This window comes from Micromys minutus (assembly GCF_963924665.1).
Source record: "Micromys minutus genome assembly, chromosome: 7".
Classification (NCBI taxonomy): Eukaryota; Metazoa; Chordata; class Mammalia; order Rodentia; family Muridae; genus Micromys; species Micromys minutus.
This window is the reverse complement of record NC_137976.1, coordinates 69,091,964-69,118,576: the sequence shown is the minus strand read 5'-3', so window position 1 is coordinate 69,118,576 and position 26,613 is coordinate 69,091,964. Positions and strand designations below refer to the sequence as shown.

The window sequence follows — 26,613 nt, the reverse complement described above, 5'->3', positions numbered from 1 at the left end:
GGCCGCGGAAACCCCGTAGGAGAGGGCGGCCGAGGAGCGCGGCGCGCGGTCGCGCTGCTGCAATATTCTTCCGCCGAAAGCAAAGAGTCCCAGGCCGCCTCCTGATTGATGGATCTCCAGGAACGCTGTAATACCAAGTAATAGTGAAATGTGGGTTTTGTCATCGACCCCCTTAGGGCTCCACCTCCGGTAACAAATTCCAGGAGTACAATTTTGTGGCTTCCGAAGGGGGAATAAGAAAATTCCTCCGCCAGAAACGGGTTCCGGCCGCGAGCCTATAAAAAACGGGCGGCGCCGTCCCGCTGCCTTTTCAGTCGGGCGCTGAGTGGGTTTTCGGATCATGTCTGGTGGCTCCGCGGATTACAACAGGTACGGCGCTCCAGGGGCGGCCGGTGGCCTGTAGTGAAGGTCACTAGGACCCGCGGTTGAGGTGGGTGGCTTGGCGGCCCCACGGCAGGTATGCGGGCTTTTTTCTTAGGGCACACACAAGTCTGTCTCCTTGTGTCCTTCGAGAAGCCTCCATGATGGAAGGACTCCAGATGTTGGGGAGACAGGACAGATGTGAGGACGGAGCATTAAGGATGCCCTTCCTTAGGACACATTGTGACATCTTGACCGCTGCCCCTCCCCATGCGGGGCATGGCAAACAGAGCCGTGGCGCAGTCTGCTTGGGGGCCGGGTAACCGGGTCCCGAAGGTTTATTTGCGGCCAGTGGCGCGAGCTGGGGATTTAGTATTCTGTCCATGTGGGAGATTGGGCGGCCAGAGGACGAGCGCTCTGGACCGTAAACGCGGCGACGAGCCGTTGGCATGGTCCTGCCTGGGCCTCTCGGCGTCAATCACGCCGGCTTGCGCAGAGTTAGGGGCGGAGCTCGGCGCGCGGAGCACTCGCGAGAGCTTCGCTTCCCAAACGGGAGGGCCTGGTTCTAGGGCACTAAGGGGGCTCCAAATCCTCAGCCGGTGGGGAGAGCGAATGGTGCTTGCCTGCGATGCCACCGTTCTTGAGGCATTCCCAGTAGAGAAGTGCGCCGAGGGTAATGAGGCACGAGGTGGAAGGGCTTATTTGAGAGTGAGTGGCTTGGAAGATGTCTAACTGCAGTGTTCTTGTCAGCAGAGAACATGGCGGCCCAGAGGGAATGGACCCCGATGGTGTCATCGAGGTAAGAAATGGGTGTGGACTCTAAAGGTTGGGAAGGGTACTTTTTTTCTCCGATCTTACTCATAGTTTTATTATTAACTTACAGAGCAACTGGAATGAAATTGTTGATAACTTTGATGATATGAATTTAAAAGAGTCCCTTCTCCGAGGCATCTATGCTTATGGTTTTGAGAAGCCTTCAGCTATTCAGCAGAGAGCTATTATCCCTTGTATTAAAGGTAAACTCCATTGACATTTAGAATACGTGTTCTGCACATGCGTAGGCCATTAAAGGGACAGTAACCTTTTGGGGAAGTACTAGCACCTGTTTGTATTCCTAAAAGTGAAATGATGGCAATCATCTTTCGGGACTGACCTGAAGTGAAGAGAATACTCTCTGCTGATCACTTACTGTGGGGCATAACTTATGTTCCAACTGGAATACATGGTGTATAGTAGAAGTAACGATTTGCTGTGGGATCGGTAAATATGTATCCTACTTTTTTTAGGGTATGATGTGATTGCTCAAGCTCAGTCAGGTACTGGCAAGACAGCCACATTTGCTATTTCCATCCTGCAACAGTTGGAGATTGAGTTCAAGGAGACCCAGGCACTAGTATTGGCCCCCACCAGAGAACTGGCTCAACAGGTATTGATAGTGTAGTTCAAAAAAACTGCTTGCGTGTTGCATAGGTTTCAGGTTTCACAACTGTGAAGAATTTAAAATTAAAACATAAATTATCCTTGTCCTATGAGAGCCCTCATTTTAACTGTCCATGCATGCAGGGAGATTTGGTCTAAAGCTAAGCAGGAAATGGGTATTATAGGTATATGACTTGTAGGGCCTGATTGTAGCTCCACAGTTGAACCCATAGGTTTCTCAGAGGGTGGATTAGATCTGTACCCATTTAAAAACTTGGAATGCAGTTGTGCAACATGAAAACTGCAGTGACATGTTAAACATTTGACTGTCTCAGTAGTTTGTGATGCATTGGTTGCATGCTAATGTTTTCAAAGCACTGCTACATTGGCTTTGAGGTAACACTTCCTGATAAAGCTGCAAGCTTTATTCAGGTCAAGATTACAAGGCTCAGTGCCTTGTGGGAAAAATACCAGCATTTGCCCTTACAGAAAGAACATTTCACTACACAGGAGAATGTAGACATTTTTAATGTTCCTAGTTGGTGTTTGAGGCAACAGGGTCCCAAGTTTGAGACAAGAGGGAGCATTAAGTAGTTCAAGAGTGAATTTGAAGCTTGAAATTAGTAAGTTGTGCTCTGCATGCATAAAAGCTGTTGGCATATGTGATAAGTGCCTTTAAGCTTAGTCTAGACCTTGGTTTTACAGAATAACTAACTTTTTTTTGGCTTTTAGATCCAAAAGGTAATTTTGGCTCTTGGAGATTATATGGGAGCAACTTGTCATGCTTGCATTGGAGGAACAAATGTTCGAAATGAAATGCAGAAGTTGCAGGCTGAAGCCCCTCATATTGTTGTTGGCACTCCAGGGAGAGTGTTTGATATGCTAAACAGAAGATACCTTTGTAAGTAGTAGCTTTTATAAAAAGGTCTTTTGTTAGCAACAAAAAGGTTATGAGAACTTTGAGATGCAGTATGACTTTCTTATTAACAGCTCCAAAATGGATCAAAATGTTTGTTTTGGATGAAGCAGATGAAATGTTGAGCCGAGGGTTTAAGGATCAGATCTATGAGATTTTCCAAAAACTAAATACAAGCATTCAGGTAAAGTTTATTTCTACTCATTTGGGTTTGGTCTCATGCAGGTACAGTTACAATAAAACTGAAGTGTTCTATTGTCGTTCCCCCTGCTTAAAGCATTTGATACTTTACTATCTCTGCCTAGCTCTACCATAGTAAGGCAGAGACGCTTGGTTTCAAACATTTCCTCTGTGGCATTTGCTAAAAGTTTATACAAAGTGAACTGCTAAAGACAAGCATCTCTTCTTTTAAAGGTTGTGTTGCTTTCTGCCACAATGCCAACCGATGTGCTAGAAGTGACCAAGAAATTCATGAGAGATCCAATTCGAATTCTGGTGAAAAAGGAAGAATTGACCCTTGAAGGAATTAAACAATTTTATATTAATGTTGAGCGAGAGGTAAATTTGTCCTACTTTTACATACAAGTTTTACCTTCTTGTATAAGCACTGTGCTAAAATTGCAGGAACTAGGATTATATCTTGGTTTTTGTAATAATGCTAGCAGAGTACACACAAGAAGAAAAGTAACTGCACTGAATTCCAAAGACTGGGGTGGACCTCTTTCTTAATGTCCAGTGTCCTTTGTCATAAGATTCGGTGCAATAAGTCTTTAGACCAATTCTCAGCTTGTAGATCATGACCTTTTTGGAGGTGGCACATCAGATATTACATTATGTCTCAACAATTATGAACTAGCAACAGATTTATGGTGGGAAACTCACTTGAGGTTGTAGCATTAGAGTGGAGAACCCGTTCTAATTTTGTTAAATTATGAAAATTTTGTTTGACTTTAGGAGTGGAAGCTGGACACTCTATGTGACTTGTATGAGACTTTGACTATCACACAAGCAGTTATTTTTCTCAATACAAGGCGCAAGGTGGACTGGCTCACAGAGAAAATGCATGCCAGGGACTTCACAGTTTCTGCTCTGGTAAGAGTTGGATTTAGTAATGCTAATTATAGCCATTAAGCAGGATTTAACTACAATATGGCTGCTCAGTGCTGTGTTGTCGTTCCCCCTGCTCAGAACAATTGTTTCTTAACTATACCTGTCTGCTGTCCACCTGTAGCAGCCAGGGACGCTTGGTCTCATACATGATAAATCAAAATGTATGCTTAGTAGTAGAGATTCTTGATTTGAGTTGTTGCATTTGCAGCATGGTGACATGGACCAGAAGGAAAGAGATGTCATCATGAGGGAATTCCGATCAGGGTCAAGCCGTGTTCTGATCACTACTGACTTGTTGGTGAGTTTTTAGCTTTTTTTGGGGGGGGGGGGGGGAGTACCAAAAGCTAGATTTGTGGAAAAGGTTCTATTAATAACCTTAACCAATTGAGGCTGTTTGGGAGAATGAGTAAGACCACACTCCACAGTGGACTGTACCACTTAGTATGGTTCACTACTATATTGTGGCCTACATTGATTGCAGGGATGTTTGGGTTTGTGAACTAGGATATTGAACAACCTCTTTATTTCAGGCTCGTGGGATTGACGTGCAACAAGTGTCCTTGGTTATAAACTATGACCTACCTACCAATCGTGAAAACTATATTCACAGGTGAGAAACCATCTCCAATATTTGTATTAGAGAAATAAATTCAAACATTTTTCTATGGTGATTTTATACAAGGTACTGGCAAATCTGGGAATAGATTGCAGTAAAAAGGCAAGTTTACTAAGGTCTAAAATTGTATTGGGAAGATGACTGTGTACACACATGCAGATTAGGTGGCTTTAGTTTTTTTTTTTTTTTGGTCTTAGCTTATGTTTGAGCATTATTAGTGATTTTTTCTTGTGTCCATGTGCTTTTTTTTCGTGGTGATTGATTCTATACAGTTGGGATTTTCTTGGTGTCGCTGGTAGCATTTTGTTTGAGTGATTCCCTGGTTTAGTTGTAGTGGCTTTTATCCCTAAATAAATTGAATTGTACTTTGTTATATGATGTAAAAAAAGACTTTTTAAAAAATACAGGAGTCGATAGCGGCAGTTGATGACGAGATGGCACTCAGAAACGGCGTTGACGTAATTTAGGACGTGGAATCATAAGCGAAACAGCACACTGTTTGAATAAAGAGCGAGTCGGTATTTATATTTGATTTTCTTTTGTCATGATTATTTGATATTTTAAGTTGTTCCAGCCCAAGGCTTCTTATATGTTAGCATTTCTGATAGGGAGCATTCGGTGGTTTGTATTGTCTGGTACTTTGTAGAAAGTTAGAGAGCTGTTTTGGAGGTAACACGTTTGAGTAAATTGAGTATAACGTGTAAAAAGAAGCTGAGCAAAAAGCAGTGATAAGTTTGGGTTACCATACCAAAGACTTGCTTTCACACTGGAAAAAAGTAAGTTTTAGAAAATAGTTAACCTTGCAGTATTTGTATTTACAGTTTACAGTTCCAGAAGTGCGTCGAAATGGATTACATAACTGTTTTCTTTTATTCCTGGTGTTTACATTTGTCCCAGGCTGACAACTGCTCCTGGCTGTGGCCCACTTTGGTATGGGCTTTTAATTTCACCCCAAACACAATACTGTCATCTGCTTTATTGTAATGCTCAAGGCGCCTATCTCATTTTGCAGCCAGACAAGCCTTGAATTCTTTTGGCACTATCTGCAAAGGAAGATGTTTTTCCACCTGGATATTGGTTTTAATCAGCTGGTGCTCCACTTAAAAGCATGAACTGTACTATAACCCTCATAAGTAAACAGCAGCTGATGGTTAACAAGTGGATCTTCATATTCAATAGTTTGAAATAGTACTAACGCAACTTACTGACTGCTGGTTTCTTTCTCTTACACAGAATTGGCAGAGGGGGTCGATTTGGGAGGAAAGGTGTGGCTATAAACTTTGTTACTGAAGAAGACAAGAGGATTCTTCGGGACATTGAGACTTTCTACAATACTACAGTGGAGGAGATGCCCATGAACGTGGCTGACCTGATTTAATTCCTGGGATGAGAGTTTTGAATGCAGTGCTCGCCGTTGCTGAATAGGCGATCACAACGTGCATTGTGCTTCTTTGAGAATATTTGAATCTTGTCTCAATGCTCATAACGGATCACAAATACAGATTCTGATAGCAAAGCGACTTTAGTCCTGAGCTCTTGTGAGGAAAGGCATTGGCCTTATCCTCTTAGAGTTAGACTGTTGGGGTGGGTATAAAAGATGGGGTCTGTAAAATCTTTTTTTCTTAGAAATTCATTTACTAGTTATGTAGAAATGGTTGTATTAGATGTTCTCTATCATTTAATAATATACTTGTGGACTAAAAGATATAAGTGCTGTATAAAATCAGCCAATTATGTTAAACTAGCATATCTGCCTTTATTGTGTTTCTCACTAGCCTGACTTAAGGCCTTTAAAAGTGATTTTTTTTTTTAGAGAAAATTTGAATGCATTTTGTTGGTATTGTATTTATTCAATAAAGTATTTAATTAGTGCTAAGTGTGAACTGGACCCTGTTGCTCTAAGCCTCAGCAATCAATCCTAGGTAGGGTTAACCCCCCAGTAAAATTGCCATATTGCACATGTCTTAATGAAGTTTGAATGTTAAATAAAATTGTATATTCACTTTATGCGTGGCTTGGTCATTTATTTCTTAGAATTGTCACAAAATAGGTCTTTTAAGAATTCTGAGTTAGTTGCTGCATCACAGTTGCACAAAGGCTCATCAGCTGTAGGTGTTCATCTGCACCATCTGCCAAACACTTGTCCACTTCCTACAAAGGAAGTAAATAAGTTACCAAAAAAGCAAAAAGAGAAGGCCTGGTAATTTTTGAAGTATAATACTTACAGCAAGTTTTTCAGTAATAATGGATTTCTGTTTATCAGAGAGATTATCATTTTCTATGATTGCATCATGAAGTTGATTGACAAGCTGAGTAGCTGCATGTCCTTCATTTATCAGGTTCTGCAACAAAACAAAAGTTGAGAGGCTTTGTAAGTTGCATACTCATGCCCCCTGTAAGTGCTGGAATCCCAAGCTAGTGACTACCTTCACCACAGCTTCTAGCTTGTCAAAAGAGCCGCTGTGACATGCAGTGAATATTCCATCAATAGTTGCAGCTGGTATCACCTGAAACAATAGACATTAAGAATAAGGACTGTCTCTAGCTTGGTGAGCTGTAAAGGCCACAGGAGTTAAATGTACTTGCCCCAGCAATGTCTGTGATCACATCTTCCGAGACCTCCTTTCCTCCTGTTAGTCGAGTAGCACTTTGAAGAAATGTAATAGCTTTCCGTAAATCCCCTTCTGAGATTTGAACAAGATATGCTATTTCCTGGAGAATTTGCAAAAAAAAAAAAAAAAACGGGCAGGTAACACATTGTGCTTCCCAAATCACACAGTGTAAGTAAACCTCTAAGATGTACATTCATTAAAGGGATACATTACCTCATTGCCAATTTTGACATTTTCCTTCTCAGCAATATCCAGTAACCGCTTCTGTTGAATTTTATCTGACAGAGGCTTGAAGCGGAATTTTGAACATCTAGAAGTGAGGGGTTCAATTATTCTGGAAAAGATTGAAAAAAACCATGATGTTGTACTTAAAAAAAACTGAGGACTTTGGACGTTCTGACTACAAGTTGAAGGTCAAGTTACTTTGATTTTATGACATGTATGTATGGTCAACTGGTGCCCCATAACTATATAACAATACTATGCACAATTGTAAAAAGGCTGTTTAGATGTGTCTTTAGGGTGTATACATACCGACTGACATAGTTACAGATGAGGCAGAATCTGGTCGTTTTAGACTCTTTTTCCATGGTACGTCTTAAAGCTGCCTGAGCAGCTGAAGTCATAGAATCTGCTTCATCCAGAATTACAATCTTAAAGGGAGGACATGGCTTCCCACTAAATCAGAAACAAAGGAGTTGAACAATAAGTATCTGCTGAGATATAATACATATCTTCAGTATCTGGTAGTTTATAACTCTTGGTCATACATAATTATGCTTTAGAACTCTACCTATGGTATGTGTATGGTGGGTGCATGCATTGCATAGCACTCGTGGAGATTACCGTGTAAGACTGAAGTTGGCTCTCTTCTCACTATTACATAGGTTCTGGATAACAATCTCAGGCTGCCAGGCTTGCATGGCAAATACTTTCTGAATCATCTCCAAACCTATGTTGTTTAGTTTATAAAATGATTCACTGAGAAATTATAGTGAGATTTAACAACTGGAACGAACATTACTATTCTTGTCTAAAATTCTCAGACCAGTTAGCCACAGGTAACTGAAAGTAAAATGCAGCTGTTTATCAGGAGTCCCTTCAAGACTCCCAATTCCAATCACTAGTCTTCCTGTCTCCTAAGCTTTGCCTGTTGTGGAAGTTCATGGTCTGTAGCTGGCTTTCTAGTACATTTTTTACTGCTAAGCAGATAGACAGGGATTTCATATTTTATTCACCCACTAACCAGTTTGGTATGTTTTGGTGTACTGACTTAGGAACAATTATGAATATTATATATATTTTAGACAACCAGATTTTCACCTTTTAGGCATGCATACTAGGAATGGAAATGTGTGTTCAACATTCACGTGTGATTAAAGGACAACCTTTTCTCCCTACCTTATAGGATGGAATTAGGCTGCAGTTCTGTGAGGCTGGCTCCTTCATTTTGGCCATCTTACTTAAGCCCAATTCTACTTTAATCTTTAGAGGAGCTGACAAACTTTTCCAAGACTGTTCTGTTCTATATATTCCAGTCATCAATGTGACATTTACAGTGTTTCCCTTTAGTGCTTGTTATTTTCTGCTTGTTATTTCAGTGATGGTAGTGGCTGAGAAACATCTATGACCTTTGCCCTTTTTGTAGTTGTATTTTTATTGAGTTTTAATTCTTGACATATTCTGGGCAGAAATCCTTTTCCAGACAAATAATTTGTAAACATTTACTCCAGTTTTGTGGGTTATTTTCTGAACACTGATTGTGCTTCATTTTTATTCCCTATATTATACTTCTTTAACAAAGCTGAATGTTGTTTTTGGCTTCTACTGTTCACTTAGTCGGTCTATTAGTCAGTCCAGGATCACTATGATATTCAGCAAACTACAAGAGGCATTTCAGTGCTTCTCAGTGTTCATGCTGCGAGGCTGGTGCTGATATACAATGCCACTGCTTGGGGCTCTGGCTGACACCAGTACCTTCACTGTAACAGCAGAGGGAGGGAGGGCCATGCCCTCCACCGCAGGGAGCAGCAGGACCAGCTGCAGAATCAACACAATGTGTGGGGCACAGGCTGAGGAAGATCCAGACTGCAGCAGCATTACGACCTTGCAGGGCCTGGCTGCACACGATGACTGCCGCCCTTCCACGTCCCACCTCCCCATTCGCTCTATGTAAGGACTTCCCACTGCCAGCTCAGTATTGCTCTTACTCTGGTTTGTGTTAAACGCGAAACCTGAGACTGGCCATTTAAAGAAATGTAATTTATTTCTTGGTTCTAGATATTAGGAAGTGCAAGATGGTGAATCTCAGAGTCAAACCACTATGAAAGAAACCATATGCCCAGTTGTGGTAAGCAGGGTCTGTCATCTTCTGATAAAGACACCAGAAGGGCTTTCTTTCCTAAGAACAACTTCTAATCAAGATATCTCATCTGAATGCCACTTCTAAATACCATTCACATGTGAATTTGGGAATTATATTTTCAATACTTGACTGAAGGCCAAATTAAAACCACAGCCTATATTTAAAGCAAATATAATGAACTGTTTTATGGAGAGGAAAAGTCAAGTTACTTACTCTGAACGACTTCCTGACACAGTTAACTGAGCAAAATTTTTCACTTTCTCTCGAACTACTTGTATTCCACGTTCATCAGATGCATTTAACTCAAGGACTCTTAATCGAAAGAGTTCGGGCCTATTTCAAAATGAAAAGTGTTATGAAACATCATATAGCACTAAGTAGCTAGGTGCTGATGCTGTGTGATTCAGAACCTACCTAGTGAGCAAGACAGAAGGCAAAGTCACACATATGATCTACTTTTGCAGAGCTATGTATTTAACATTTTGGCTAAAAACCTAGAGGCCAGGCATAGTGGCCAATACTATTATTCCCAGCACCCGGGAGGCAAAAACAGCTCTGGAATCTCTGTGACTTCAAGGCCAGTCTAGTCTATATACAGTGAGACCCCATTTAAAAAACAACAAAAAAATACTATATCTAACATTTAAATTATCCTCAGTTTTGTGTGATTAACTTTTTCTATTAAAACAACAGTAACATATTCCTTAGATACTTTACTTATTCAATTCTTAGACATCTATCAAGTTTTTTGTTTTCATTTTTTTAAAGAATTATTTATGCATATGAGTACATGTAGCTGTCTTCAGACACCAGAAGAGGGCATCAGATCTCATTACAGGTAGTTGTGAGCCACCATGTGGTTGCTGGGAATTGAACTCAGGACCTCTGGAAGAGCAGCCAGTGCTCTTAATCACTGAGCCATCTCTCCAGCCCATCTACCAAGTTTTAAATGTTATAATTTAACATATTTTGACTTCTTCCCATGGAATAGCTTGCTACATGGGAAACTGCTAGATGTAAACATGAGCAGGTAGGTTGTACAGCTAGATTAGAACCCTCTGTAGCCCATGGTGGCTCAAACTTGCAATTCTCTTGTTTCCATCTTTTAGTGCAGGGTTTATAGGTATGTGACATGAATCACACTTGATATATAAAGGATTTTTAAATGAATATGAAAAGTAATATGGCATAATAGAGATCTGAGAAATAAAAATAAAATTATGCTCAAGAAAACCATTGTTTCAAAATTTTCTCTAGCACGTGCACAAACACTTCATTTGGAAATGGTTTCCGCTATGAAGCCCAAATTGGCTTCAAATATGAAATTATTTTGATGGGGCTGTAGGAGTGTTCCACCATGCCTGGTTCATGTGTGCATGTGTGTCTGTGCGTCTGTGCCCAAGGATGCCAAATGTTTTAGATCCCCTAGGCTACCTGATGTGGGTGCTGGGGTCTAGGGTCTGAACTCTGGTCCTTTGATAAAGCCGATCTACCTAAGTCAATGGTTTAGTTTATTCTTTAAGTCAAGTGTACAACTAAGTATGGCATTTACAATTAAATTCTTTAAGAATATCGCTGCTGGGCATGTGGTGGTGCAATCCACTAAACCTAGCACCTGGAGAACAGAGGCAAGTGAATCTCTGAGTTTGAGACCAACCTGGTCTACAGAGTGAGTTCCAGGACAGTGAGGGCTACACAAAGAAACCCTGTCTAAAAAACACAAAATAACAAAAGGAATATTACTAACATTACTTTGGAAACTATCATGTGGCTCAAGTTGACCTTGGGCTCATGATCCTGTCTGCCTTAGCCTCCTGAATGTTACAAGTATGAACAACGACTGGCCATGAACACAAGTATAGTAAGAAGATATAAAAAGTAGATCCATGATGCATTCCAAAATAGGCATGATGGTGAATTTTGTTAAAATTACACCACCAAGGTTGGTTCAGCTAGAGTCTGTGAATCATGGAATAAAAGCTCTGAGAAGCATACTGCTCTCTTACACAAAAGTATCAGGCTCACTCAGAACAGCTTTTGTCCTTTCAAACTGTTAAAATTCTTAAACTACATTTAGGAATTGTATAATTCAAAACTGAACAGTTACAGTAGTCAAGGCATAAAAATGGGAGAGGGATCCAAGCAAGCTCACAGAAGGTTTTCTAATGTACCTAAAATTACACTCACTGTGCTCATACTAAGGGGACCCGAGGACAAGGAATGTGGCCTGGTCACTAAAGGCAGGGCCAAGAATGTACATGGCAGGTGCTACATAAAGCCACATGTGAATCATTCAGAGGATATGTTTGGTCTTCTGGACCCCATAATGAAGTAATGAAATCACAAAACTCTCTTTATACTCTCAGCATATGAACAAGGTTCAGAATGTTCAAAAGAGGTAGAAACTGATTCACTCAGGGAAGAGTAAAATGGGACTATGGAGATCTAATTTTTCTTTTCAAGGTATAGTTTCTCTGTGTGTCTTGGCTAACTTGGAACTCCCTCTGTAGACCAGGCTAGTCTTGAACTAAAATCCTCCTGTCTCTGCTGAGATTAAAGGTGTATGTTCAAGACAGAACCATGAGAACAAACAAAACCAGCAATAAAGCCAAAAAGCACCTCACAGAGAAAGGGGTAGCAGGAATCAGTACCAAGATGTTGTGTGCTTTGTGAACGTGTTTATATACACCCAAGTGCAGGTATGGAATTAGCTGGAGTTACAGCATACTTGCTTACATGGGTACTGGGACCTGAACTTGGGTCCTCTGGAATGTCAGAAAGCCCCCTTAACCCCTACATCATCTCTTCAACCTCTGGCGAATAGTTTTAACCAGATTGAGTCTAACATCATGTCTTAAACTCTTTTTCGTTCTAAAGATTTCTTTTTATTTAGGTGAGTTTCTATGTGAGTATGTTCTACATGTATTCAGGTATCTTCAAAAGCAAGATGGGGCTGGAATTATAGGTATTTGTGAGTCACTGGATGTAGGTGCTGGGACCCACACTCTGGTCCTCTGGAAGATAAGAAAGCTCTCTTAAGCCCTAATCTGTCTCTTCAGCCTCTATATATAATCTTTAACAGAGAAGATGACCAACTGTGGTGGTCTGAATAGAAATGCCCCCCACAGGCTCTCCAGTATTAGTCACTAGAGAATGGCATTACTGGAAAAGTATTACGAGGTGTGGCCTTCTTGGAGAAAGTGTGTCACTGGGATGGGCTTTGAGGTATCAAAAGCCCAGGCCAGGCCTAGGTGCACTCTTGTGCTCTGTCTCTGCCTGTGGATCAAGATGCAGATCTCAGCTATTTCTAAAGCATCATGCCTGCCTGCATGCTGCCATGCTTCCCACCATGATGATAACCCTCTGAAACTGTAAGCCAGCTCCAATTAAATGCTTTCTTTTACAATTGTTGCCTTGGTCATAGTGTCTCTTAGAAATAGAACAGTGACTACGACACCCATCAACGTCATCTTACCCAAAGAGCTCTCTAGCTGCTGCCAGAATGGTAGATGTTTTGCCAGTTCCGGGTGGTCCATAGAACAAGAGATTAGGAAGCTGCAGAAATTAAATTTTGATGTTTGTAGATTACACAGTCACATATAGATGAAACTAAGAGTACCCAACCATCTGACAAATGATATGGTAGCTTTTCTAATAGAGAGTACACATGTCTAAAGATTTTTTAATATAAGTGGTATCACAGCATTTACAGTTCTAAACATGCCCTTGAACTTGCTATGCAACTGCAAGTGACTTTGATGACCTTGAACTTCTGATCCTACCTATCTATAGGGTTTCAGGCCACCACTCCCTGATAAAGTAGTAAGTTCCAGTTCAGACAGGTGAATTCTAACAGTGAGAAAGTAGCCGATGGTTTGACTTTGCCACATGTCCTTGTTTATTCATGCTGCATTCATGGCTCTTTCACCAGCCACCACTCTGGGTGCTGCTTAAAAGCTTTCACTGGGTTCATACTCCACATGGAAAACAGTAACAAACCTCAACTGCTTACAATGACTTGTGATGAGAAAGAACTTTGTCCTCTGAACATCTGTACTAGACACATAGAGGTCCATGCAGCTGTGGTTCAGGCAAGTGAGGCTACATGTTGAACTGGAAACAGAACTTAGCATCATCTAAATGGTACTGGTTTTACAGATGTAGAGGCTGGAGAGATGGCTCAAAAGGTTAAGAACACTTGACTTCCAGAGGTCCTGAGTTCAATTCCCAGCAATTACATGTGGCTCACAACCATCTGTAATGGATCTAATTCCCTCTTTGGTGTGCAGAAAGACAGAGCACATGAATAAGTGAATCTTTTTTAAAAGGCAAGAACAAAGTCGTAGTGTTTATGCCAAGGTTCAAGATGCAGCTGAGGTCACTGCATGAAGCCATCTGTGAAAGTGAGGCAGAAGTTACAAGGGAGACTCTTGGGATCTGGGAGATGCTAAGAATTTCTACCAAGGAGCTCATCTAAGACTATGTGTGCTGCAGGTGGCAGAGCTGGAGAAATGGGGCTAGCTAAGTCCTTTATTTTAGAGCCTCAAGTGTAAGCCTGGACATCTATCCTACCACGTTTAAGATGGTTGTCTATTCTTTCCTTTGTTCCCTCTGGGGATAGGAGGTTCACTCTGTGCAACTGCACATATTATATATATATTATATACCTTGGCATTGATTTTATGGGACTCACAATTTAGAGACTGAGTCTCAGAAGAGTCTCTGCCCTTAAACTTTTAAACAGTTTTACCACTTCTAAAGACTGAGAAATTTTGAAATTATTTTGTATACATTTTGTTGATATAAATGTGAGGAGTGTTGAGAGAAGAGATACACTAGAGTACCCCTTTTCCTGACTGTGGATACAAACTAAACAGCTACCCTCTCTTCGGATTACTAATTTTTATACTGTATAAACTGATCTCAGAAAACAAAAAACCAAACAAAAAAACCTTTTGAAGTTAAACTTTAAAGGATCTTCTTTTAGAAAAAAAGATCACTTTATAAATTTAGTCAGAAATGAGGTGAAAAATATTAAACAAGACCTTTTCTTTCTTCTCCAGCACTGGGGAACAAACTTAAGGCCTCTATTTGCTATTTAAATAAGGTTTCCACATGCTATTTAAATATCTACCAGTAGGCCAGGTGGTAGTGCTGCATAAAGACAGATCTTTGAGTTGAGGCCAACCTGGTCTAAAGAGTGAGTTCCAAGACTAAAGAGAAACTCTGTGTCAAGACACAAAACAAAACAAAACAAAACCAACTAACCAACCAAAACCAAACTACCAGTAAAGTCCCCATCCCTTTCTTTGTTTTGAGGCAGGGTTGGCTAAGTTGACCAGACTGGCCTTGAATTTACAATCCTCCTGCCTCAACTCCCTAAATAGTTACACCTACACTAACAGACCAAGCAAAATAAAAAGAGGTCAACAAATGTTGTATTAGGTGATAGTCTTACACTAGTCCAGAATTCTTAATCAGATTTTATAATCTGTTACCGCCAATTAAAATAGTATACTGGAAAGGTTTTTAAAGCTTTGTAACTCATTTTTTTCCCTCAATGTCCAAAATATTTTGAACACTAGTGTGATGCCACAAATTCATGGCACCCTGAACATATTTTTTTCACTGTATTATTCTTTAACCCCAATACTAAAAAGAGGCAAGCAGTTTGAGGCTAGGTTGGTCTATACACTGAGTTCCAGGACGGTCAGGGCTACATAGAAAATCCCTAACACAAAAAGTCAAACAAACAAAAAAGTGGGAAAAAAAAAAGACACCAGCAATGATGTGACACTAACCCACAACTGCCACTGCCGGTGTGGGTGGTGGGTACATCTTGTTTATGATGATACAAAATCTTCAATTCTTACGCCACTGCATAAAATTCAGGGCATGTCAGCCGGAGAGATGGCTCAGCAGTTAATAGCACCGACTACTTTCCCAGAGGTCCTGAGTTCAAATCTCAGCAACCACATGGTAGCTCACAACCATCTGTAATGGGATCTGACACCCCCTTCTGGTGTGTCTGAAGACAGTTACAATGTACTTTTATACAATAAATAAATCTTTAAAAAAAATTAGTGCATGGGTATAAGGTATGCAACAGAAATGAATTCTGTGTTGATTTGAGGGGGGGTGTCTCATTTCAAATATATTTAATTTGGATCTATATAAATGCTATGGCTTAGGTTTTAAATGTTTCTCAAATGCCTATCTGTATCTTAAGGCTGATAAGCCTGTAGTAGTAATACATAAAGAAACTTCTGAACTATAAGCCAAAGCAAATTTTCCTATTTAAGTTTTATGTATCAGACATTTTGTCAAAAAGATGCAAAGTTGTCTAACCTAGCAAATATTCCAAAATCTGAAAATATACAATTTAGAATCCAAACCTTTGGTTCTAATCACTGTGGAAAAGCAATATTCCTCAACCTGTATGGTAACTTCAGTAATAAATAACGGTAGCCTATAGGTTGGTGTCAAGGTGATACATGATTGGACAGTAGAGAGTGGGTAGGGACAAAGTTTTTTGTAAGAAGATAGAGAAAGGAGGAGAATCAACATGGAAGATGAAGATGACCCATCTCTGTCCGTGTGGCTCTGAGTAGCCAGAGGTAGTTATGTATACTTTCTTTGGTTTTGTTTTGTTTTAAGATTTACTTATGTATATGAGTATGCTGAAGCTGTCTTCAGACACACTAGATCCTATTACAGATGGTTGTGAGCCAACATGTGGTCACTGGGATTTGAACTCAGGATTTCTGGAAGAGCTCTCAGTGCTCTCAACCACTGAGCCAGCTCTCCATACATACATACATAATCCTTAGAAATTATGCATACTTTCTAAGGGATGGATTTCTATAGGCCAACTTATCTAGGTGGGCTGTTCACATCTTTGTCAACGGTTGCAAGTTTATTGTGCGGATGTATCATGGATTGAGAATTTAATATAAATCTGTTTGATAAATTAGTGACTGTTGAGTCATGATTTTACTGGGCTGTAGAGAATATGAGCAAAGTTCCTGGCTGTCAGGGAGACAGATGGGAGAGGGCAGCTCGTGGACCACATGGTAGAGAAGGAGTGGTTTGTGTGGAGTGAGACCTCCACGGGGAGTGAGACCGCATGGGACTGGTAGCAGCAGATTCTTTTTTAATATTTACCACAACAGAGGCCCAAACCAAACATCTCCAAAGGCAGCCAGGGCTAGGAAACAGGATGTAAGACAGAGACTGCTACCCACGCTCACTTCGGGCTCCCTTTCTTTACAATGCTCGCACGGCACAGGGACACTTCTTCACACAGAACTGAAACCTGCTGATGCAGCTAGCTGTCCTGGCATTCACTTGCCAATCATTGCCATTTGGGAGGCAGACAGTAGGGTTTGAAATATGAGGCTAGCCTCAGCTCTGCTGGGAACTCAAGGCTACTTAGGGAACATAAAACCTAGTCTCCAAGTACTAATGCAAACCAAACTGCTAATCCGTCAAGTGGGTTTATGTTGTCTCTAATACTTTAAAACACAAGGTACCAAGGACATACTTATCTATGTATGGCAGGAAATGTAGTGCTCTAAGAATCAAATGCTTCATTTTAAAAATAAAGGTAGGTTAAAAAGAACGTGCACCCACACATATACATGTTTTTGAAAGGGTTCCACTGTGGCTGGCCTGGGATTTACTATGTAGACCAGGCTGGCCTCTGTTCCCAGATGTTGGAATTAAAGCCACATAACACTACACACAGCCAACTATATATATTTTAAAATCCAACTTGTTTTGATAACACATTTGTAACTGTAACATATTTATACCTACCTGGTTTATTTTAGCCTTTTTCCCCTCTCAAATAAAGGCTCATGGAGAAAGGGTCCTAACCTATCTTAGTTAGTGATCTTTACTTCAATACTATATAATAATGTGACATAGAAGACAATTTGGCAAACTACTTATAGTAAGACTTAATGCAAGTATTTCATATGAACAAAAGGCTAAAATAAAGGAAAAGGCGAATGAACTCTTAGGTTTTCCAACACCATCAAACACCATCTACTTACGTCAGCTCCTTCTAAAGACTTTTTCAGCACTGCAACCACTTCTTCCTGGAAAGCGACTTCATCCACACACTTTGGACGGCTGGAGGACAGAGGGGAGGGAGGCTGTGGGGCACACTGTGGCAGCCACAGAAAATTCTCAAATGTTCTTGCTATGAAGATACCACTGATGGCAGTCACATGTTACTTATGACACCGAAGGAGGCAGAAACTCCATGTGTATTTACCTTAAGCAAATGCACACTGCTGGAGTGAAGTTAGTTTTGCTTTCTACTTGCACTGACTGCCTGATAAAATATTAAGCAGAGGAATTTAATTTTATATATCATAAAGAACAAACTTATATGCATGTGAAGGCTTACCCCTTTAATCCTAGCAAGTGGGAGACAGGAATTTGAGGCCAGCCTGGTCTACCTAGAGTATTCCAGGTCAGTCAGGGATCTCTCTCGATCTCTCTCTCTGACACACACACACACACACACACACACACACACACACACACACACACACACACACATTTGTATACAAAGTATCTCTTGAGAAGCTCATGGAGTTGAGTTGTAAAGGAATATTTGATAACTTAACTGGCAACTACTCTGGTTTAAAATAAGTATCACTTTCTCAGCTAACATATTAAGTGGTCAGTACTATTTTCCTCTGCTTGAGATAGGATTTCTGTTTATTTCTGGTTGTTCTGGAACTTGCTTTGTAGACTAGACTGGCCTGAAATTCAGAAATCCGCTGAGAGCAGGGATTAAAGGCATGGGCCACCATGACCAGCTAGTAATTTTGATCTTAAGTCATTTATTAGTAATTCTTATTTTTTGAGACGTCTCACTACGTACCTCTGGCTAGCTTGGAACTCCCTATCTGGATCACAGACATCTGCTTGCCTCTCGCTCTCTAGTGCTGTGATTAAATGTGTGAGCCACCAGCCATTATTTTGCAATTTTTCAGAGGAACTATGACAAAGCTGTCTTTCTAAAATTTATGACTGAGATTTCTACTTAGTAAATTAATAAAACATCCTTTTATTTTGAGAAAGTTGCATGGGGGCTACACACATGGCTCCATGGATAAGAGCACCTGCTGCTCTTCCAGAGGACCTGGGCTCAATTCCCAGAGCCCACATGGTAGCTCACGACCATCTATAACTCTAGTCCTATGGGATCTGGTGCCCTTTCTAACCTCTATGAGCACTAGGTACACACATGGTGCACAGGTTATATATTCAGGCCAAACATTCAAGCACATGAACTAAAAAACAATTAAAAAATTTTTTTTAATTTGGTGTGTGAATGTGTGCTTACAAATGATGAAAAGGAAACAAATTTCAGAAGTCATTTCGCTCCTTCCGCTGAGGTGTTCAGGGATCAAGCTCATGTTGTTAGGTTTCCACAGCAAGTGTTTTTACCCACTGGATCTACACTTTCATAATTCATCAGGTTGATACTGGGCAAGAATTACTGTGTGTGCTATAAAGGTCTGCAAGGATTAGATAGATAACAATGACAACGCCCATGGATATATGGGGATGTGAAGCTTCTCCAAAGGAGAAGCAGTATGTAAGTCCGAGCCCATGTGAGAACTTACAGCCAGAGCTATCTGACTGAAGAAGTGAAAAATCTAGAGCCTCCCTTCCCCATGTCCTTGTTAGTTAAAAAAAAAAAAAAAAAAAAAAATCTAGTTTTGGGGTGGTGAGATGGCTCAGCAGGCAAAGGCACTTACTGTCAAGTCTGATGACCCAAGTTTGACATACGGAGTGACACAGGGTAGCTGAGAACTCGCTCCTGCAAGCTGCCCTGAACACCACCAGTGAGTCCAAGCATGTTTGTTACGGCAAACTCTACCACGCTAACAGTGGTACAGTGCTTGCCTAGCAAGCAGAATGGCCAGTTCGCTAATAACAAATCAATCAAAACCCTAGATTAGGGTTAGGAAGATGGCCCAGCAGGTAACTGTGAGCTTTCAAAACCCGAGGATCTGAATCCCTGCAATGGAATGGGTTTGGGGGTGGGAGGCTATGGAATGAGTTGAGAGCAGGAAGGGATATGATATGGACAAAGTGTTCATATTTGAATTTCTCAATAAAGTTGAAACAACAAAAATAACACACGAGGGCCTTTTTCTGGCTTGTAAATAACCTGAAAACCCTTGGTAATCACAGAGGCTACATCTAGCTAATTGTTAGGAATACTTCTAGTTTGTCTAACAAATGACAACTTAGTGGCATTTCACTACCAAAACAACAAAAATTCCCAACAAATTTCACCATATAATAATAAAAGGATAAAATTTAGATTTCAGTAGAACTGTTTATAGTCAACTCACAGAAACGTTGCTCCCTTCACCTCTGTAGGACTCTAAAACTGTATACTTTAGAAAAATCTTAGGTCATCTATAAAATAAGAGAATTAAGTTCAACTACTGCATCACTCCAAGGATCCAGGACTTATCACTGGGTGATACCGCCTCCCAAAGGTATGTTCTGAGTATAGCAAATTCTCCCCTTACATAAAAAAAATAAATAAAAGACTAGAACTGATTAGAGAGAAAACTTATTGCTTATTTCAACAAAAAGTACAAGCAGTTCTTACTATTTTTCCACCCAAGGAACTGGTTTGACTTTCTTGTTTTCTCCACTGCTTCCTGCAGAGGCAGCTATGCCCCGGTCCTTGGTCAATTGTGGTTTGGTACTGACAGATGTGCCTTTCAGAAATGCCTGCATGGTTTCTTCTCCTGGGTGTAAGAAAAAAGAAACCATTATGGGGCAGTTCCCTTGAAAGGACCCCAACCTTGTACCTTGCGCAGCGGAGGCCACAGCCCGGTCCCCGCTAGCCTGTAAAGACTGAGAATATCCAGACCCATCACTTACAGCCGTCGGTATACCCCGGGTGCCGCGGTTCCCGCCACAGGACGGCGGCGAAAGGCATGGCGGGAGTGCGCCACACGATTGCGTCACTTCCGGCGCGCGGGTCAAGGTGACGCGCGCCTCCTTGGCTTGGAGTGTGTATGTGCGTCTCCGCGCTGCGGCTGGGGTGCTCCACGGCCAGGCTTTAGCCTGGCAGCCACTGCCGAGTGAGGTGGGGGACGACGCGACCACAGGCTCGAAGGACCGGGCCTAGGGCGGGCACACTCTGACTTTAGTTAAGAAGCGGCTTCTTATGTTTGCCGTCACAGCCCGAAGGTCGGGGACAGGACGCGCTCACTTGACCCTTCGCTGGAAGGGGACACCCTGCGGATTTATCGCCCCACCCCCGTTATGCTAGGGCACGGGGCAAACTACTTTTAGCAGTGCGGCGTCTGAGAGATGCTGCTTTTATGGAGGACCACGGTTTGATACCTGGTTTTTGATAAGTCATATTTAAGGGGATCTCTGAAGGACCTTAATATTTGTGGTGCATGTACTTGCACGCAGTCAGAATACTTACACACACACATAGACGGGGTGGGGGAGAGTCCAAATGAGCCTGCCCTTATTACTTGTGGTGCACGTACTTGCACGCAGTCAGAATACTTACACACGCACACGGGGTGGGGAGGGAGATAGAGAGAGGCCAAATGAGCTTTCAGTTCTTAGCCAGCCTCTGCCCTTAAATGTCCTGTGTTAGCACAATAAATTCATAGAGTAGCAGTGTTAGAGATGCTTGTCATACGAGTCAAACCTCAAAGACTGCTCTAGTAACTCCATTGCTGGGAGCTGAACTTGCAGTCCACAGGAATGAAAGGTAATCACCCCTCCTGGAGGTGCCATCTCCTAGGGGCATCAACTAACCTTTGCCCTACAGTGGAAGAAACGTCATTATTTCCACCAGAAATAATACTTGTCTAATTGTGCTCATTTCCTAGAACCAAAACTCTCAAAGGCTGGGTCTCATCCAAAGCCTATGTGGGGTTTGTCAGATAGACACTTTCAGTCCTAAAACAGACCTACAAGGTCAGAATCTCTTGTGACTGTGAATATGTATTTGTCATACAAGGTTTTTGGTTAGTAGACATTATGATTTTGCTTCCTTCAAAACTCAGGTGGAAAACCTCCATGTAATCAATCCACAGTGTTGTCCTCAGTTATTCCAGGGTTAATGCTGAAATAAAAGACTATTCTTTTCATTTTCTTGCTCCCTTGAGATGGTTCTACAAGAGATTCTCACCAGATGGTGGCACCTTAAGCTTAAACTTTCCAGGTTTGACAACTGGGATTCCAGCATAGGGGCTGAAGAGACGGCTCAGCCATTAAGAGCACTGACCTCCTTCCAGAGGTCCTGAGTTCAATTCCCAGAAACAACATGGTGATACACAACCATCTATAATGAAATCCAATGCCCTACAACAAAGACACATGCACCACAATGTTTATAGCAGCCCTATTTATAATAGCTAGGAGCTGGAAAGAACCCAGATGTCCTTCAGTAGATGAATGGATACAAAAATTGTGGTATATTTACACAATGGAGTACTACTCAGCTATCAGAAACAATGACTTTATGAAATTCTTAAGAAAATGGATGCATCTAGAGAATATCATCCTGAGTGAGATAACCCAGTCACAAAAGAACAGACATAATATGCAGTCACTGATAATGGGATACTAACCCCAGAAAGCTCTGAACACCCCAGAAACAACTCACAGACTATATAAAGTTCAAGAAAAAACAAAGGCTAAAAAAAAAAAAAAAAAAAAAAAAAGAAAAGAAAAGAAAAGAAAATGAAAAAACCATTATGCTTAATCCTTATACACCAAGAAAACTTTGACTATTTTCAGGTTACATCTTGTCTTACATGTACTTTATGCTCATTGTAACTAGTAAGATTTTAATGCACACTATCAAACCTTTAAAAAAAAATCAAGTACTGACAAAAATGTATTTGTATACTTTTGTGCAAAAATGCTTAAAATCTGTACATTTATCTTTGATGAAACACAGGACAGAATGTGGACTTGAGGACATTCAGGGAACAGAGAGATGGTGATTCCCAAAGTGTTGGCATCAAGAATGCCGGGACTAGCAACAATCCACATCTGTCTAGCACTTTGTGAAGATCTAACACAGTAGCATCACTCAGTTCATTCTTACAGCCCCATCCTCCACCTCTGGCCCAGACAACTTTTCAGCTGTGAGGACTGTTGGCATAATTACTCTATACTGGACATCCCTATAGAAGGACCTCAGGCCCATAGGTAAAAAAAAGTCAATAGAAATAGAAAGGGTCCGGGAGGTAGCTCATTGATCAAGGGTGAGTTCAATCTCTGGCACCCATGTAAGGGTGGAAGGAGAAAACTGACCAACAAAGTTGTCCTCTGATGCTATGTGTACACCATGGGACATGTGCCCCCTCCAACATAAGAATGTGGGTATGCTCCAGTGGGCGGGCGTGCATGTGTGCGTGCACATACACACTATCTATCTATCTATCTATCTATCTATCTATCTATCTATCTATCTATCTATCTATTATCTAAATTAAAATTTAAAAGTAACAGGGCCTACAGGAAACAGACCAGGAGAAGGAAGCATTATATTCAGAAATATTCTGCTGGGATTTGGGCACGGGAGAACGGATGTTTAGGATACAAGAAGGTATGCATGAAGTTAAGGAAGATGGTGGACACTGTAGCTTAGAACAGTATCTTCCTTTGTGATGTGACCACCTGTGAGGAGAGGGTAGTGAGTAGTTTGAGGAAAGGCCTTGAGAATGGACAAATGTGTACCGTCAACAACCTTGGTGGGATTCAAGGCAAGGCCCCAGAATTTAATCGGCGTATCCTAATTGTAGCAGCTGTTCATCACGTACCAATACCATGGATAGTCAGATGATCCCAGGAACCTTTGAAGACCCCAGAGCTGCCTTTAAGCACAACTGGTAATGACTGTGACCACAAGAGGTGTGTGATGGAGCTGCAGCAATGTCCTGACTTAGCTAAAGTAAAGAGAAGATGGGCCCTCCCCTGGGAGGGAACATCGCCTGAGAGCACAGTCCTTTCTATTTCATTTCATGGTTCACCTTTATTTCTGTTATTCTTGTATTTTGATTCTTACATTAATTTAAAAATTTATCTTTATGTTATTTTAATATTTTTAATGTTAATTTTATTTGTTAAATTTTCATTTTTATTTAAGTGGCTTACAAAGCAATAGGTTTCTATATGGAGCTTTCATTTTTTAAATAGTTGTAATTGATTCTTTGACAATATTGTACATGCTTACACTTAAATCCTCCCTTACACCCCAGACTTACTTACACTGCTTACTCCTTCCACCTTCTCATTTCCTTCCTTCTTTCCTTCCTTCCTTCCTTTCTTTTCTTTCAAGTCATTATGTATAATTAGTGTTACATACACATGGATATGGGTCATCTGCCTTTACATGGGAACCTATGAACATATGACAACCTTTAGGGCCATACTAAAGCAAGATGAATACCCATTAATTGCAAAGAGCCCCTCAGTGAGGGTTGAAGGTTCACATACTTCTCATCAGTACTGGAATGCTGTCTGGCTCGATCTTGTTCTGGTCTTGTGCAGGGTGACCACAGCTGCTGTGAGAGTGACTGCAACGGTGACGTCATATCCGGAAAACATCGCTCGGCGCTCGTCACCACCTCCTGTACGCCCTCTGCTCTCTTCTGCAAGGTTCCATGAACTTTGGGTTTTGTGGGATGTTGGAATATTGTTCTGCTTAGGGCTGAAGACCCAACAGTTATTTATTCTCAGCAATTACTTATTACCAATTCCAAGTCTGCATTGACTGCTGTTCACTGCAGGAAGCAGCTTCTCTGACAAAGGCTGGAGGCAGCGCTCCTCTATGGATGAAGTAATTTAGAAGGCAGTTCAAAAACACATTTAACAACAGTGACGGTGGAACAACAGAGGGATCCCTCTGAGGCCCATGAACTCCTGAACTATGTGCTCTGGACTAGGTTTTCAATGCCTGGCATACATTTCCTCCTCTGAGCAGGCCTTTCCCAGACAGTCATGCCACAATCGCACAGCAGATGTGTCTCGTCTGGCAGGTAAACATTGTCTCATCCATTGTCCACTGCTGGGTGAATTCATTGGTCATTTTTCCTCTCTAGTGGTCTATTTCCAGCACCATGAAAGACAGGCAACAGGTAGGAAGTTTCAATGTCAGGTCCTGTTTCATTTCTCTGTGACTTACAACCAAAGTGTGTTGTGTTTTCAGCAATAAGATTTTACCATCTGGCTGTGGTGGGCAGGCAAGAGCAATGGCAATAGTTTATGATATTTGGGGACCTCTGAGGACTTCCTAGCCAATAACTCGTAGAGGGATGTCTTATGCCAGGTGCTGAGATTTTCCATTTAATAGCTCATGTCTTTGAGGAAAGCATTGTGTACCCACTAACAGAACCTGTTTCAAACTCTTTTTAAAAAATATATATATTTGAGGGAGGGTTTCTTTGTGTAGCCTTGGCTGTTCTAGAACTAGTTCTGTAGACCAGGCTGGCCTCGAACTCACAGAGATTCACCTGCCTCCTTCTCCCAAGTACTGGGATTAAAGGTGTGAGCCACCACTGCCCAGTTTTTTCATTATATTTTAAAATCAGTCTACAAACAGTGCTTTCCACAAGACTGCACATATCCTTAGTTTTGCTTAACCACCTCACCCCTTATCCTATCTCGGTTTACACCTTTAACTCCCAGGATTTTCCCTTCCCCTTTCCAATCACAAATTATGTTTCCTTCTCCTCCCTTTACGGTTTTCCCCCTCCTGGAGTTCATGTGTCCTTTCTGCTACCTGACCTTTACAGGCACCCTAGGTTAAACACACAAATCCAAAACACTGCAGCTAAGACGCACAGATAAGAGAAAGCATGAGGCATTTGCCCTTTGCCAGAGCCTTAAGTATAATATTTCCAGTTCCATCTAATTTCCTCGAAATTTCTTTAAAAGTGTTTAAATCAGAATTTGATACATCATTCCAGGACCTTCTGGCCTTTAAAGTTTGAGTCTAATCCAATGCTCAGAACTAATTTGCATTTAATCTGATGGACCTGTCTTATATTACAAACCTTGTTTTAGATTTTATTATGTTTATGATGCTTTGTCTGAATGCATGTATGTTTACAGTGGGTATGACTCTTGTCTCCTTGGAATGGGAATTATGGATGTGAGCCACTAGGGTCCTGTGCAAGAGTAACAAGTACTCTTAACTATAGAGCCATCTCTCCAGCCTCCTGGACCTGCCTTTATGTATGACTTACTGTGTTCTCTTGCTGCCTCCAAAGTACTTTCTGTGTTTTATATATTTAGTGTTGTGATTATGATATGATGAGCTGGCTGGTTTGTGTGTCAACTTGACACAAGTTGAAGTTATCACAGAGAAAGGAGCCTCCCTTGAGGAAATGCCTCCATGAGATCCAGCTGTAAGCCATTTTCTCAATTAGTGATCAAGGTGGGAGGGCCCAGCCCATTGTGGGTGGTGCCATCCCTGGGCTGGTAAACCTGGGATCTATAGGAAAGCAGGCTGAGCAAGCCAGGGGAAGCAAGCCACTAAGTAACATCCCTCCATGGCCTTTGCATCAGCTCCTGCTTCCTGACCTGCTTGAGTTCCAGTCCTGACTTCCTTTGGTGATGAACAGCCACTTGGAAGTGTAAGCTGAATAAACCCTTTCCTCCCCAACTTGCTTCTTGATCATGATGTTTGTGCAGGAATAGAAACCCACACTAAGACATACAATGAGGAGATGTTTCTGTTTGCTGTTCAAAATGCCTCTTGTCTCTGGACTGATATTACTTTTTCTAGCTCTGGGAATTTTATGTTTAGATTCTTTAAAAACGGGGGCCTGGAGAGATGGCTCAGTGGTTAAGAGCAACGACTGCTCTTCCAGAGGTCCTGAGTTCAATTCCCAGCAACCACATCGTGGCTCACAGACATCTGTAATGAGATCTGATGTCTTCTTCTGGTGCTGTCTGAAGACAGCTAAAGTTTACTCATATGAATAAAAACTACTGTCTATTCATTTAGAGCAGAGTTTTTCTTTTTTATGCCTGTAACCTGTAGATTGGTTTTGTAGCAGAGTCCTGTATAATTTAGTACTTCTGCTGCTACCTTCTTGTTAATCTATACTTATCCTTTCTGGATTGCTCCAGCTAACTCACCTTCTCTTCAGGTTTGGGCTTCTCTCTTCTTGACACAGTCTAC

The 26,613-nt window shown here is 41.3% G+C and overlaps 2 protein-coding genes across 4 annotated transcripts; one reads left to right on the top strand and one right to left on the bottom strand.

Annotated features, from left to right (window-relative positions):
* The first annotated feature begins 313 nt into the window (after positions 1-313).
* On the top strand, positions 314-6,428 carry EIF4A2 (eukaryotic translation initiation factor 4A2). 3 transcript variants are annotated; one of them, XM_080918926.1, is made up of 11 exons: positions 314-369; positions 1,114-1,159; positions 1,244-1,376; positions 1,647-1,786; positions 2,512-2,680; positions 2,770-2,879; positions 3,110-3,253; positions 3,650-3,787; positions 4,014-4,103; positions 4,336-4,415; positions 5,655-6,428. In XM_080918926.1, exons 1-11 carry the CDS (start codon positions 341-343, stop codon positions 5,797-5,799), a joined length of 1,224 nt encoding a protein of 407 aa, XP_080775052.1. In that variant the 5' UTR covers positions 314-340; the 3' UTR covers positions 5,800-6,428. The 3 variants fall into 3 exon arrangements, with proteins under 3 accessions (XP_080775052.1, XP_080775051.1, XP_080775053.1); XM_080918925.1 differs by having other exon boundaries at positions 326-369; positions 1,111-1,159; XM_080918927.1 differs by lacking the exon at positions 5,655-6,428 and adding an exon at positions 4,829-5,638 and having other exon boundaries at positions 326-369; positions 1,111-1,159.
* A 22-nt stretch (positions 6,429-6,450) lies between these two features.
* RFC4 (replication factor C subunit 4) lies at positions 6,451-20,388 on the bottom strand. The gene is made up of 11 exons (XM_080918902.1): positions 20,328-20,388; positions 20,050-20,191; positions 17,456-17,534; positions 12,874-12,953; positions 9,612-9,731; positions 7,568-7,711; positions 7,247-7,367; positions 7,008-7,133; positions 6,848-6,928; positions 6,647-6,763; positions 6,451-6,572 (listed from the first exon to the last, which is right to left on the bottom strand). The coding sequence occupies exons 2-11, from the start codon at positions 20,178-20,180 to the stop codon at positions 6,477-6,479; spliced, it is 1,095 nt and encodes a 364-aa protein (XP_080775028.1). The 5' UTR covers positions 20,181-20,191; positions 20,328-20,388; the 3' UTR covers positions 6,451-6,476.
* Positions 20,389-26,613: the final 6,225 nt, after the last annotated feature.

Coding starts and splice junctions, on each gene's coding strand:
- EIF4A2 (XM_080918925.1), top strand. CDS start 341: ATGTCTGGTGGCTCCGCGGATTACAACAG. Junction 370..1,110: donor GGCTCCGCGGATTACAACAG/GTACGGCGCTCC, acceptor TGTTCTTGTCAG/CAGAGAACATGGCGGCCCAG. Junction 1,160..1,243: donor ACCCCGATGGTGTCATCGAG/GTAAGAAATGGG, acceptor ATTAACTTACAG/AGCAACTGGAATGAAATTGT.
- RFC4 (XM_080918902.1), bottom strand. CDS start 20,180: ATGCAGGCATTTCTGAAAGGCACATCTGTCAGTACCAAACCACAATTG. Junction 9,732..12,873: donor GCAGCTAGAGAGCTCTTTGG/GTAAGATGACGT, acceptor ATTTTGAAATAG/GCCCGAACTCTTTCGATTAA. Junction 6,573..6,646: donor TTATTACTGAAAAACTTGCT/GTAAGTATTATA, acceptor CTTCCTTTGTAG/GAAGTGGACAAGTGTTTGGC.